Source organism: Malaclemys terrapin, chromosome 10, assembly GCF_027887155.1.
Source record: "Malaclemys terrapin pileata isolate rMalTer1 chromosome 10, rMalTer1.hap1, whole genome shotgun sequence".
In the NCBI taxonomy this organism is placed as follows: domain Eukaryota; kingdom Metazoa; phylum Chordata; order Testudines; family Emydidae; genus Malaclemys; species Malaclemys terrapin.
In genome coordinates this window covers 53,355,154-53,370,359 of record NC_071514.1, presented here as the reverse complement: position 1 = coordinate 53,370,359, position 15,206 = coordinate 53,355,154, and the positions used below count along the sequence as shown (strand labels likewise).

Below are 15,206 nucleotides of genomic sequence, written 5' to 3'. Positions count from 1 at the left end.
TTCTTACATCCTAGGGGCCCCCTTCATAATAGTCACGGACCACGCCGCACTTTGGTGGTTGGCCCGAATGAAGAATAATAATATGCGGTTAACGCGGTGGTACCTGGCGTTACAGCCCTATGCTTATACCATCCACCATAGGGCCAGTAAGGACCACGCGAACGCAGACTTCTTGTCCCGCATGGGAGAGTTAGACGGGTCTGGCCCCGAGGGACGGGAGCCAGCCTTGAGGGGGTGGGTGTGTATAGCGAGGCGGTAGGACACCCCACAACCCCACTGAGGGCCGAACCTCCCCTAATCCCAATGTGGGCGGAGCCACCAGGTCCGGAGCCCACCCCTCCGAGGTCACGGCCCCGACCTGGAAGTATAAAGGTCCGCCGGCAGAGCTCAGTGGAGCCCAGGCCGGCGGAGAGAGCAGACGTCTGTGGCCGAGCTCCTGCTTGGGAAACAGCCGCAGGCCGCGACCAGCCTCCTGACTCACCAGGCCGGCCGAGCCTCTCTCTCGCCAGGTACCCCGAGGAGGACTGGCCAAGCCTCCCCCGTGCCAGCTACCCCGAGGAGGACTGGCCGAGCCTACCCTCCGCTACCTACCCAGAGGAGCCAATGCTGGTGGAGAGTACCGACGACACTAAGACGGCCCAGGTACCATACGAGGGGGAGTGTGGAAGTAGCCGGGGGGCAGCTGACCCCAGTCTGGCTACTGCACTGCCAGAGCCGATGTCAGTGTGTTACGGCCAGGATCCCCAGTGACAGCAGCGAGTTTCCATTGCTGCTAGGGCCCCGGGCTGGGACGCAGTGGAGTGGGAGGGCCTGCGTCCCACCCTTGCCACCCACTCCTTGGGTGGCAGACTCCCCCTGTTTCCCCTGGCCTAGAGAGGTTGGGCCACTGATTGACTGTTTACTTGCTGCCCGCCCTGACTTAGGGCCTGGGCTGCTATAGACTTTGCCTCAGCCCCTGCTTATGGGCCTGAGCCCCTAACTGTGTGCCTGTTGTCCCAGACTGCTGCCGGACCAGAGCGAGGCGGCGGGACACCCCACAGCCCCGCTAAGGGCCGAACCTCGGCCCAAACGTACTACAGGCAGCTTTGGACCAGAATGAGAGAATTTATCTGACCGTAACTGCCTCATAACTGGCTGCTCTCAGAGACCAGGCAGATGAAGGCTAAATCTCCCTTCCAAACACATCCACTCACTTGGACACTGATGACTCCTCCTCTGTTCTAGACTTTCCATTTGCAGCAGCAGCCACAAGTTAGCCCCAAGGTCGGATGCTGGAAAAGAAAAGGCCAGCCTGCGTCCCTTAGGATCTAGCCTGAAGGATGAAGACATTTTTCACTTAACAGAAGTGGAGGTAAGAGGGTTCCTTTTGGCCTTGAGCTCCAAGATGTCAAATGCCTGACTGGCTTCCTGGGGTTGGCTACTAGAGGAACAGCACGCTGCCCAGCAGATCCTGAAACACCATGACAGCTCCAAAGGCTGGAGGAAGCAGTCAAGTCAGTCCCATCTTGAGAGGAGTCAAGAGGATGCCTCCAAGGACTGTCCCCCCAGAAGCAATTTCCTCCTCCTCAAGAGAAAGTGGCTTCCTAAAAGCACCACCACTTACTCCAGGGACTCAGGAGGCAGCTGCAGTAGAGGAATCCCCATAGGAACCTTTATCATCTTAAGAGGAGACCTTGGCTTCACTCCTTGTAGAAGAGGCCAATTTAGAAGGAAGAGCAGCATAGGGCTAAAAGGTGCCCAGCGCCCATGTGTATTAAATCTCACAAATCCTGGGGCTGTCCAACAGGACAGCCAAGGCTCCAAGGCCATTCTTGTGCCTGAACAAGGTTCCCCCCGAGGCAGAACTGCAGCAGAACTCTTGGATCTAAGACTGCCATAGTACCAAGCTGAGAGCTGGGCAGGGGGCCTACAGCTCTGATGACAGCACCAGTCTGCACAAGGACTCATCCCCATGGTGCCAGAAGGTGACTGTTCTGGAGAGAACTTTGGAGGAAGCAATCCAATGGAGCCTGTGGGGGAGTACATAGGGGTCAATTCCACATCCCGGGATTTCACACGCACACACCAGAACCGCGACTGGGCGCTGCTGGAACTCTTACCAGGTGAAATCTGATGGACACTCCCAGGCAGGTGACCACTTTACTCAGCCAGGACCTAAAGAACCCTTTCCCTTGCCAGGAGTCTTAGGATCCAGGAAAGCCAGATCTGATGGCTGGATCTCTGCTGTAGCCCTTCTTTTCTGTACCATGGATGGACTTTGTTGCTGGGCCTCTGGGGGCCATTCTGAGTTCCTTACAGGGCACCTTTCCAGCAGGATGACAACCCCCTACAGCCTAGAATTTTGCAACAGACTGTGGAACTGAGCGAGGCTTAACAGCCACCTCACTTTTGCGTTTTTTAAAGGAGGTCATCCAGATTTATATGCTACTAGAGCAGGTTCTAGATCTGAACCTAAAGGAGCCCAGAAAGGCCAAAAAAAGAACTTACAGGCTTAGCCGCTGCAAACAGCCCTCTCCCAAAACGTTAGAGGTGCATATGCCCTTCTGAAGCAAGGAACTTGGTGAAGCAAGACAAAACCATCTGTACTCGGTGTAAACACAATCTCATCTCAGACCAAGCACAAAATCTTGATAACGTGGTCAAAAAAAAACCCCACAAAACCCTACAATCTTAAGAGCCAGCCTGGACTGAATCGAAAGTTACAAACTTAATGTTTTACAATTAGATGTAAAGGTGACATGGAGAAGAAAGGGAGAAGTTGATTTCATGAGCATACCAGCGGTTAGACGGAGGGGAGGGATTGTTAGAGGTATGCGTGTGGCCTATGGAGTACAGGGTTTGCGAGAATTTCTTTCACATGCTCTTTAACTACTGGCTGTTGCTCAGGAGGACTTTCACTTCCGATACTATCAGTACAGGGCTCTCACTCCTGCCTCTTAGCGGGAGATTGGTGGAACTCCCTTAGTTCTTAACAGCAGCGGAAGTGGGTTAAAGTACAAGCCAGGCTTCCCGATGGCAGCTATGTGCGACCCATTGCCAAGGTAAAATGATGCCTTCGGACCATTTCGGACAATTCCTATGAGAAGGTGAAGCTCCCACAAAGAGCAAACAAGTTGATCAATGCACAAAAAAAGTGTGCCTCAGAAATTCACAAACCCAGGAGTGCGTGAGAGAAGGGAGACCCTTAAAACAGGGAATTTCCCAAACCAAGCCACAGAGCTCAGTAAGCACATGCAGAGCAGGTGATATAGCTATGTTACAGAACATCTGTGATGAATGCATCCCTAGGACAGGCCAGGGTGAAGTTACTGCCCCAACCCTTGGTGCGGCCTTCTCAATTCAGATCACTCAGGTCCTAGCAATGTGAAAGAGAGAGAGAGACACACAGACAGACAGACACAGACTTAGCCACAGTCCTTTCAGTAACAGCACTGCCAGCACATGGGGTTTAAAATGAGGAGACCTTCCCAGAGCTAACAGCAAACTCTAGGGACCTTTTGACATGCGGCACAGCGCTCCCACATACACCAGATTTTGCAGGACTTTCCCCCATTCCAACGATCCAAGCTGCCTGTTCTTCAGGACCGCTGAGAACAGCGTAGTCCTGCAAGGGAACAGGGAGAAGAAGGGAGACTGCCCACCCAAGCACTCTATAGCCAAGAAGATAGAACTCCTGGCTCCCAGCTCCATGCACTGTCGCATCTCTAGCGAACTGTTTCTGTGCTCGTCAGAGCCCTTATTACTGAATGGAGCCTCTCTCGTTAACCTAGGAGGCAATCAAGTATCGGCCCCTCATTTTACAATATGGTAACAGATTGCACACGGTCCCTTCATGCAAAACTGGGACTAAACCCAGGTCTCATACAGTAGATCCAAGCCTTGCCTCTCCGAATGAAAGTGCTTGACTTCCTGTAACCATTGCTCTATTAAATCAAAGTCCCCTCCCAGAGCCAGGAATGGGACCAGGAATTCCTGAGTTCCAGCATTTGCTTGCTGCCTAATGTGACGGAGTTCACTCACAGAGCGGCACCTCCTGCTGATCATCTCAGGGATTAGCTCTCCCAGCTGGCACGTGTTCTCCTGGTGGTGCCTCTCTCGCTGCCTTCTCCGCCTGCAGACTTGCCTCAGTCCTAGAACCGCAATATCCTCTTCATGTCTCAGCCCTCCGACTGGGTCACCATCTGTGTTTTCCCTCTTCTAGGGAGGAGTATCTCCATCAATAGTCCAGCCACTTCCCCAGTGGTGAGTGGGGGGCAGCAGGGCCCAGGGACCCTCTAGATAGCAGCCTCTTCTTAACTTCTCTGCCAGTGCTGCTTCAATTCCCTGGGCCACTTCTCCACAGCCCCTGCACCTTCTTCATCCTCTTTACAGGCTGGAGGCCCTGCAAGTCCCAGTAGCTAGCCAAGAGTTACCTCTTAGCTCCTCCAGTCCTTGCCACCAACCGCTCTGTCCAAGGTGCTACCATCCTGCAGCCCACTAGGAGCGCCATCCTCTCTCCTTGGGCTCCCTGAAGCAACTGACCTGGCTCTGCCCTGCAGCAATCTTTTATTTAAGCCCGCTGGGCCCTGATTGGCTGCTTCATGCAGCCTCTCTCTGATTGGATGCTCCCTGGACAACCTCCCTAGGCTGCTTTTAACCTCTTCCTTTCCAGTGTGGGGTGAACACCCCATCACACCTAGCAAAAAGGAAAAGAATGGCAAAATGTGCCAACTCCCCCCATCTGGTGGCTGGTCCACAGAGAGGATAAGTTACTCCTTTAGCTCAAATGGTAGAGATCTGTGCTGGGATCCGAAAGTCCATGGTTCAAACCAAGCTGATGGCTCAAGCAGGGAGCCCTTATGGTTGCACAGGACTGAATTTGTTTGCCCAGTTCTCTTTAAAACCCATTTGGGTCACACAGCAATAAGCTGTCCTTTAAAGAACAGGTTGGGGAATTAAGCCATTATATCCAATTCGTTATGGCCCATCACAGATCAGGTGCAGCACATTTCAGGCATTTGTTGCACGTTTTGATGGCCTGTGTCATGTTCAGGCAGGTGTGAGCGTAGGATGGAGTGTACAGAGAAGGGCCTCCCCAGGATGGGCATGGAAGCACGCTGGCAGGACAATCCCCTCCTTCAGGAGGAATTCGGAGAGCCATCTCCCTTGAAGAGCCTGCAATAAGAAAGATAGAACGAGGGCCTGAAGCTCACTCGCTCTGAATCGAGCTGAAGTCACTGGCACCAGGAGAGTCCCCTTCTGTGTAAGACACAAGCTCACGAGGAGCAAGTCCAAGAGGCACTTCCATAAGCTTTGGCAGGACAGTAATATCCCACTGACACAAAGCGCAAGCCCTGCACTAAGCTAATGAGGGACCGCAGAGATACTGTTTTACCCGCACTTGTCTCATCCCAGTCAGGGTTTAGTTTGGAGAGGTTACTCCCCAGAGCACTCCAGCCCAGCCTGGAGTTGGACTTACAGGTCTCCCCCTACGGTGCCTCAGGGAGGACTTGCAGACTTGCTCCATGATTCTTACATGCTCAGGATAACATGTACACACATGCCTGGCATCCCGGCACGTTGTGTTAGGCTCCAAGGCAGACCCTAATGGTGTGACCGTCAGGACTGCAGCACTGACAAGATCTGAAGCTTCTGAATGGGCTCCTTCCCCACACCTTTCCTGTAGAGACAGCAGGGCACCAGCACATTCAGGGAAGCACTGGCACATGCAAACTCCACATAACAAAGTCATCTGGACACCAAACAGCAGAGCAGACACCGATACCAAGCACCCTTCCAGCTGGCAGCCCAGATTTTTAGCCAGAATGCCTACACTGAGTGCTGGCGCACCAACACACCAACGATAAGGTGGAAAGCATCAAAGACTAAGGGGGTCCCCCCAAAAAAACCAGACACTATGTGCTGCAGAAGACAGGCACCGAAAGGCCCAAGGGCAGAGCTGACAATTGGGTACAGGTACTGAAAAGGAATTGACAAGCATCATTGGGATGCTGGGATCCGACAGAGGGCTAGAGTGATGGCCAACCCAGCAGTCTTCTGCAGTGAGCTCCTTTGCAGACTGTGCTGAAGCAGGAACCAGCTGCAAAATGTAGAATGCGGCAAGACAGGGAACATCAGCTTTGCAGGAAGGAGCTAATCGCTTCGAGGGGATTTAAAAAGTAACATCCCACCCTGCCTCATTCACTACACTCTGCACAGCCAGGGCACTCAATGAGGCAGAGGACCTACAGGAAGAATCTTGTACGTGACCATGCAATTCAACTGCACATTAATGCCCAAGAAGGGAACAGGGGTCAGATTATGCAGCAACCGTCACTTGGGCATGTCCTGACTTCTGGATGCTTAGCATGCTAGCTTGGCCTGGCCAAACTGGACATTCACAGCCCACGTGATCCATCTATCTGCTCTTTGCCGTGAGGATTAAGGATATTTCATTTTTCTTGGGCACGGAAAGGCTTTTCTATGGAGAGTTCGTGGGGGGTACACATCATATGCTGGGTGGAGTCAGAAGCTCTGAATGGGGAGAGGGGGGGAAAAAGGAGGGGAATGTCAGCACGTATTAGGCTAAGAGGCACTGACGGCCCTGAGGGAACGGGCTGGCTTGGGGTGGAGCGGGTGCTTTTGGCACTAGGTTGCTAGTCCAAACACAGACCAGGTCTGTTGTGATGGCAGCTAGCTCACAGAGGTCCTGCGTGAGGAGAGCTGTCAGGTCCTCGTGGACAGACTTCTACAAACCAGAACCCAAGAACTGCCCCTGCCTACCCTCAGCAGAAGAGTTAAGGACTGAACTGGCAACGAACTCCCCCTACTCCTAGATGGACCCCTCCAGGCAGCACTCAGGGAGTGTCTCACCTGGCTGCCAACTATGCTGCGCCTGCAAGGTGGACATCACGCTCCAGCCAGCAGAGCGGTCTACCCAGCACTAACCAGACCGCACCGGACATAGGCCCAAGCAGAGCCAAAGGTCTCATTCTATAGCTCTAGCTCCCCCCATCCCCGACTGGCATCCAGGCACAAGATCTGATCCAACATGATAACCCAGGCCCTCCTCAATGTGGTCATTCCCCAGTGGGACCACCACCAGTGGTGAAGACAGCTCATTGCTACCCAAGGAAGAGAGAGGAGGACCTATGGAACGTGACCAAGACTTCTGGATGGAGGATTAGAGCAAAAGGACTAAGCTACAAGCTGTGGTTCTCCCTCGGCCCCCATAGCCACACTCAGCCAGCCCTTCCCCAGCAGCAGCCTCAGATGATGCCCTCAGCCTGAGAGCTGGGAAGACAGTTCACCACCACCACTGCCACGTCGCCCCCTCCCAGCAGGGGAGGTGCGAGAAGGCCATACGTGCTGCACCCCTTCCCCCTCCCCTGGAGCCGAGAGCATTGCCAACACCATGCTCTCAGCCCCAGCCAGCCCGAGGATGGAAAGACTCCAAGGTCTTCCTGATGGGAAGCACATCATGTCGTCGGGCCGCTCCCCCCAACACCCTTGGATTTAAACACCTGCACATGAGGCTGTGGGCAAAACGATCTGAAATCTCCCTGCAGGGGAGCTAAGGACAGGGTCAGCGTTTGGGCCACATGTGATCTCAAGGGGGTTGGGGCGGTGGGAGATGGGAGGCAGGGTCAGCACACTCACCTGCGTTCGGATCTGCTGCTCACGTTCCAGCTTCTCCTGGTGCAGCAATCTCACCTGTTCCTGCTGCTGCTGGAGCTGCACCTGCTGGGCGATCACCTTGAGCTTCTCAGGGTACATGTGGGCTTCCAAGGAGCGCACCTGCCAGCCAATCAGAGAGAGGAGCCCATACCATTGGGTGTGGAAGAGGAGCACAACCCCACCCCCACACATATACCAACCCTGCTTATCAAGATGGCGCCAAGGTAGTCTGGTGGCTTGGTACTCCAGTGGAATCCATTTCAGTGCCAGGGATTCCACCAGCGCACATCACGGGTCCTCACACCGCCTACCCCCAAGGCTTCCACAAGGCAGAGCTGCTCATAGCAGCAGCAAAAGAATTCAGCAACTGCTGAGAGCAACCAGTGCCAAATGCCAAAGGATGTTCCTCTGTGGTGAGGCCCCTGCAACCGGTGCCTCAGCTACACAAGGTGGCAGCACGTGGCTGACATACTCCCTAATGCTGCGCTTCTGCGGTGAAGAAGGATGAATGAAGCAAAGAGATAGGAAAGAGCTTGTCTTCCTGACAGCATGCCCCTGGGAGGAACACAGTGAGGCTATGTGTTAGGTGAACACCGCTTGGAGAAGAGTCCCACAAGGGAAGATACAAATCAGATGCGGATCTGTTGGAGGAACAGATCTAACATGACTCTGGAGCCTGGGCTCCACTCCTTGGTCAGCGCAGATGTCCCCTGTTGAAAGGCTGAGACGGTTACATGCCAGTCTTGCACAGGATCAAGTCAGGGGACTCCTGACAAGTTTCTGCTCTACTAACGCAAGGGCCAATTCATTGTCTTCAAACTCCCGTACCAGTGTGATCCACGTGCCATGCTACTGAGAGTTCCAGCCATCGCTACCACCAGTGTTGGAAGAGACGGGCAGGGAATTATCCACCTGAAACTCCACTCCACTGAGGAGACCATTGCAACAGGATTGTTGCTCTTTGATCTTAGCATGAGACCAACAGGACTCCCACTGCTCTGAAAGGATTTTCATCCCCCGGGGCAGCGGTAGCAGGCTGGAGCATGAACCAGGCCCCCTACCGGTCACCCTCCAGAGGGGACACAAATGCAGCCTTCCAGAAGCTCCAGTCATTTTGTTCAGCTCTGCTGAAGGTGAAGTTCCCATAACAAGTCATGATGGTCAGAACCTCGGCTCCAACAGAAACAGTGCAAGCAGAACACCTGGAAGAGAGAGCCCCAAAATCAGAGACACTGGGTAGGCAGGTGACAACCCTGTTTGATTGATCCCTTTCACTCTGCTTCTCTGAGGAGAGGGGACTCTCTCCTCCCTAAAGATACCATCCAAGGAGGTGCACGCAGAGTAAGAAGCTCACAGAATGACCAAGAGAAGGAGTACAGCCAATGGAGTGGCAAGAACATGCTGTGCTTTAATAGACACCTCAATGAGGTAAGATGGCTCTTGAATGTCTCAGCCGCTTGATGTTTTGCACCTGAGAGGAGACCATAAATTAGAAACAAAAAAACTTCATACAAAAAACAGGCAATAAGGGACATCCTGCAATGAAAACAGGACCTCTCTGAGGGCTAAAGAACAAGGGGTTCCTGGCCTTGGGACCAGGTTCAGAAGCTGTAATAGCATTCCCTACTGAGAGCAAATCAAGGCAGTGAGGCTCTGTATGTGTGGAGAAGAGACTGCAGCACTGGGTTACAGGATCTCTGCAACAGAAACACCCCGAGACAGCCTTGCCTTGAAACAGCCGCCTAGTTCCAAGCTAGCCTGGCCACGGCACCATGCATTACTCCAGCGACTTCGATGTGGTCCCTGTAGTCACAGAACTGCCAAATGCACCCCTCCTTCACTAGCTGATCCAAAATGAAATACATGAGCACAGCAATCTGGCTGGAGAGAGTTCCTAGCCCAGGTACTTCTCAGTCATGGCCCTGGTGGAATCCCAGACTGGCTTCAGCTCCAAGTCACCCACCTTGAAGAGCTTCAGTAGAAACCAGGGAAGAGCAGAATCCTCATGTGAAGAGAACGAATTTGGTGTTCCCACAGTGAGAGAGAATTTAGCATCATCCGAGTCCAGAGAGCAGCCTCAGTCAGCCTGGTTCTCTGCCTGCCCTGATGCAGGCAGCTGGAATTATCGAGGGGATTGGGGGAGGAGTTGGGAGGCCTTAGCTTTGGAAAGCAGAGACATCGACATCTGTGGTGGGAGAGCCAACTGCCTCAGCACAAGTGCTCCAACTCCATCTGCTGGGTCCAGGCTAGAGAGATGCTTCCAAGCAGATAAGGAAGGCCTCACTGAAAACTTGCAGGGAACCAGGAGCAATCAGGGTAGGTTACCAAGCATACACCAATACTCAGAATCCACACTCCCTCTCCCCTTTCAGTGGAGAGTTCTGGAGGGGGGAGAAATCTGAATGCCTTGATGCAAAGCTGCCTGGAGCCAGGGCCCTCAGGGAGGGAGTGTCAGCACCTCCATCTCGACTGTGGAGGTTCCACCTCATTCATGACCTAGAGCTCTGCATCCAGGCTTCAAGTCCTGAAGGCCCAAGTGCACCAAGGAGCCAGCACCAGGCAGAGCCCGTGGCTTCAATGGGAATGGAGCTGTGTGCTTCACTGGACCTAGCAGTTCACAGCCCAGTCTGCACCATCACCGGGTGCAAGTGCAGTTTGGTGCTCCGCTGTTTTGACTAGCTCAGGGCTGAGTTTTGAAGTTTACTCTTTGAAACACCTGGGGCCAGCCTCAGACTGGACTTCAAGGAGTCTCCCTGGAGATGCCCCACATTTCAATGCCATGAGCAAAACTTGTAGACAACAGCCACCCTGCACATCCTGGCCTAGGGAGATAGCACAGGCATCCATCACAGACACAGTTCTGCCAAACAGACATAACCTGGAGGTCAGGAGCAGCTCTGCTCCACCTTCCGACGCACACCAGCGAAGACATGGAGTGTCAAGAGACACGAGAGTGCCCAGAAAGGCTGAGGCTGATGTAGCCCATCAGGGCTCTGGCTGTAAGAACATGCTGTGGCCACAGAACGTAGGCAACTGACAGGCAAACAATGACATGGGCAGCAACAGCACGTCAGGAGCTCCTTAGCCAAGGGGGGAAATGGCTGGAACACTGGGAAGGCAGTGTGTATATCCTTCAGGACATAGCACACAGCATCTGGCAGAGTGCCAGGATCCCACTCCACCTGCTTACAAATTGTAGTCGCTTCACCAAGACAAAGATTCCTGGCAGATGGTACTTCAGAGAAATTAGTGTCTCAGCACATCTCATCTGTGTTGATCTGCCATTGTGCACTAGAGGGCGCCACAAGACTGCAGACTGCCTCCACCACCCTGCTGAGAGCATAGCCAGGTGGTGCAGGCTGGGTCCTCTCCTTCCTCCAGTCACTACCCTGAACAGGCTCCTCAGAGGCTGTCAGTTCCCCCGGACACCCCAGCCTGGACAGCAGAGCACCCTCCTTGCACTGGCTACCTTGTGTCCAGGCTGCCCACACCACCCCTACAGGCCTCACCTGCTCCTCCAGCATCATGCGGACCGACCGCTCCTTGTCGAGCTGTTGTCGGAGTTCGATCATTTCTCGGCGCAGATCCTCTGCCTTCTCGTCCTCCCAGATGTCCGGCGAGCCAATGCCCTCGTCCTTGTCCTCCGCCCGCCGCCGCTTCGGAGAGGAGCCACTGAACTCCTGCCAATCAAACACAAAGTTAGAGGGAAAGGGACCAAACAGTGACCACAAGGCCTGTCAATGAACACCCTTCCATCACGACAGGGATCCCAGAGCATGCCACAGATTGCACAGCAAAATGCAGCCACCTCTGGAGTGGAACACAGTAGCACACAGGAACATGACAGCAGCAAGCGAAGAACCCATATCGGGGTAAACGCAGGGCAGTGGTGGCAATGCTGGGAGTCAGGAGACTCCTTTTCTGTATCCAACTATAGTCTTCAGCTTCTGAAGGGGGGAAATAATAACTTTTACCCCGCCCCTTTGTGAAAAAAGACCTACAGATGAAAAGGGCTAAGTGCCAGCAGTTACTAATTACCCCATTGGCACTTGCCTAGACTTGGGGGTTAACACTCCTAGTGACACAGATTTCAGCAAACACTCCGGTAGAGCAGATCATGACACCTCCAGGAGCACAGTAGTTTCCTGGCACCATGCTGGGCTCAGGACCCACGCCCAGGGAAAGTGCTCTCTCCCCTCAGTCACCACCACCACTTCCTGCTGTGCCCAAGTTTTCGTCAGTTTCCCGTACAAAATCCATCCCCAGGCTTGACCCTGCTTCACTTGATAGCCAATAAGATCACAGCCAGGGACGAGCCACTGACACACTCCAGCCATACTATATCCTTCTTTGACAACTCTCCAGAAAGGCCAGAGAACTGTAACCCAGCCTGTAAAAGCCATCAACATTTTGGTTACATGCGACTAGATTTACCAGTCGGCTCCCCAGCCTGGACCCAAGTAACTGACGCACCGAAATGGAGTAGCAAGGGGATGGTGCAGCACTGTGAATGCCATCCCACCAGCGAGGGGTTAAACCGAGCTCGCCTTTGGCCCTGCCAGAATATTGAAAAACCCGCAAATGTGAGCTCTGGGCTCATCATGCATTCGCCACTAGTGCTGAGAGCTGCATGGCTGCAGCCTTTGACTGCACAGTCCCAGATAGCTGTGCCAGTGCACCTCGGTGTAGCTGTGTGGGGTCCCAGGAGGAGGGCTGCAGGTCAGGAACCCAGACCAGACACTTAAACAGACCAGACCCTCACTTACATAAGCATCGAGCACATTATCAGAGTGGAAAGTCACTGCCAACAAGGCAGCTGTAGCAGCTAAGACAACTGGGATACACAGCCAGGCAGGGAAGAGGCCTATACCCAACTTCAGCATGTCACAAGGATGACAGGTTTCAGAGTAGCAGCCGTGTTAGTCTGTATCCGCAAAAAGAAGAACAGGAGTACTTGTGGCACCTTAGAGACTAACAAATTTATTAGAGCATAAGCTTTCGTGGACTACAGCCCACTTATATGCATCCGAAGAAGTGGGCTGTAGTCCACGAAAGCTTATGCTCTAATAAATTTGTTAGTCTAAGGTGCCACAAGTACTCCTGTTCTTCTTTTCACAAGGATGAGTGGCAGGAAGTCCCCCCTCCCACCCCCGCAGGGTTTCCACTCCTGGTCTGGAAGAGTCTGGGGGTGAAGCAACAGGCCCGACTGGCCACGCACCCAGAGAGAGCAGAATAACTCCCAACAGGTGACGCACAGAGAGACCCAGCGACATTCCATCAGCTAACCAGTACTGTGGGGTGTGGGTGGGCGAGAGAGAGAGAGACCGGGGCGGGTGGGGATTACACTGGGCAATAAATAATGCTTCTCATGCTGGCCAAGGGGCATGGGTTATTCCATGTTCTGGAGCTCTCCTGGCAGAAAGGTAGGGAAGGGGAATAGCGGAGAGAAAAGCAGCAGCTACACTACCTGGATGAACCGCTTGAGCTGTGTGTTCTGCTGCAGTAACCGAGTCTTCTCCTGCTCCAGAGAGAAGATGTATTCAGCTGTTTGCTGGAGAATCGCCGCCTGGGGAGAACCAGCAAAGAGGGTTAGTGGCACAGGAAGGTCAGTGTGTCAAGCCATCTCCCCTCTCATGGCGCCCCCCCCCCCATCAACGAATATAACCAGAGATTTTTTTCGTGTGCCTCTTCCAAAAAGAATGGTCAGACAGCTGGAGTCCTTGCACCAAATGGCGACTTGGGGTAGAAGACAAACTACCACTGCTCCCAGATTAACTCTCCCATCAGTGTAGTAGCTCCATGTGAAGAGGAGTCCCCTGTCATCTGCCTCCCAGGTCCCTAAGCCACTCAAGCCCTGACCAGACCGAGCACTTTACAATCACATCTCAGTGCCTGTGAAGTGCTAAAAGGAGCTCCCCCCAGACACTGAAATGCACCTTGGCCCTTGGTGCACTGGTGGTAGCCGTGAGCCACCTCCTTCCCCAGCTGGAGCCCCAACTTGTTCTGGGCGTGCCTTTACACCTGCTCCTAGCACTCTGCCAATGGGCCATGCCAGCATCAGCCTCCTAGACCACCCACAGCATGCTTGCTGCCTCCTGGAAGCTCCAGAGCCCATGCCCCGAAGAGTCAGGGGTTAGCATCTGAGAGTTACTTGGTGGCCTGCGATGCAAGTTGCTTGGTCTCAGCCCAATTCCTAGTGGACAAGTTTCCATGTTACAAAATCTACCAGCGTATGCAGCACTAACTGGCCCCTTTGATCGCAGTCTGAGGAGAACTAAATGAGACTTCAAGTTCCCTCTCCTCCATGGGGAGGGCATTCTCTCCAGGTCAGCTAGGCACAATGGCAGGGCAACATGGGAGATGCCCATGCTGCACCAATAAACAGAAGACCCCCCCCCCCCCCCCCCCCAAACCACCACCTTTCCCCCAGCACTATGTTTTCTTTCTGGAAGCATCATTAGCAGTTGCCTACTTAGCACGGCAGGAGCAGCATTTACAGCCCTGTGTAAGCAAACGTGTGACAACATTCTCACACCAAGGGGATACGTGGGATGGGCTGCAAGGCTCCATGTAAGTCACGGGATCATTTTGCAATCTGAAGGGGTTAAATTAATCCTTTTTGAACAGCAGGAATGGTGTCTACCACTGTTCAGATGCCTGCGATTTTTTACAAGACATTTCAGGTGCAAAAGGAAAGCCATAGCAAGCTGTAGCTCTGCATGAGACGTCCACAGCAGCATCCATAAATAGCAGCTGCAAAGACCAAAGTTACTAGCACTATTTGCCACAACTTTATATGCTCCAGGAAGGCCAAGGGAGAACAGAGCAAGCCAGGTGGCCCAGACACCATGGGGGAACTTTAGCAACACCGCGATTTAGGAGCTCCTAAACCCTGCTGGGCTCCTTGGTCTTATATTAGTAGAAATTAAGTGCTTCAGTGCCTAACTGGCTACGTGCATAGGCCATGATGTGCTTCAGCGGAAGCCAGTTTGCTCGCAAGAAGCTGTAAGGGGCTCACTGGCAAAAGAATCCCATCCTGCAAAGCCCAGGAACTCTTAAAGGTAAGACTCTGCTCCTTGTCTCCCACAGAGCTCCTAAGTCTTGCAGGAGACGGGAAAAGGCTCTCAGCTCTCTAGGGTTTAAGATACTGCTAAACCCCACCCCAAAATGTATGAATGAGTCCTGTCACCACCACCACTCCCTGCTCCAGAACTCCTGGGAGGAATTGCTCAGGACAGAAGCAGCGCTGGGACTTTTGGCTCCGGGACCTAGCATCAACAAATGCACGCAGAGCGTTCCATGTTTATGCCACCTTGATTGTTTCAATGTCCTGGGTATTTAAAGCACATCGCACGTGCATGCCCCAGGAATTCCCCACACAGAACGTTCTATTAGCACAGGTAAAATTGCTTCACTGGCAACAGCTTCATATGAGGCAACAAGACCATCAGTTTTACAATCCCTACTCACTAAAGAGCAGGGAAGTGGCCAGTGATGGTAATTTACCTAAATATTCCAGTTATCTTGCCACGCGCCACTCATTGGTTTGA

At 53.2% G+C, this 15,206-nt stretch overlaps 1 protein-coding gene across 3 annotated transcripts in view; it reads right to left on the bottom strand.

Annotated features, from left to right (window-relative positions):
- Positions 1-15,206, bottom strand: part of TFAP4 (transcription factor AP-4) — a 38,688-nt gene that overhangs the window by 12,735 nt on the left and 10,747 nt on the right. The window contains exons 3-5 of one of the 3 annotated variants that reach the window (XM_054042561.1): positions 13,124-13,222; positions 11,166-11,336; positions 7,639-7,776 (exon numbers count right to left, since the gene is read on the bottom strand). In XM_054042561.1, coding sequence (XP_053898536.1) covers positions 7,639-7,776; positions 11,166-11,336; positions 13,124-13,222 — 408 coding nt within the window. The remainder of the gene's footprint in view (positions 1-7,638; positions 7,777-11,165; positions 11,337-13,123; positions 13,223-15,206) is intronic. The other 2 variants (XM_054042563.1, XM_054042564.1) reach the window with 2 other exon arrangements.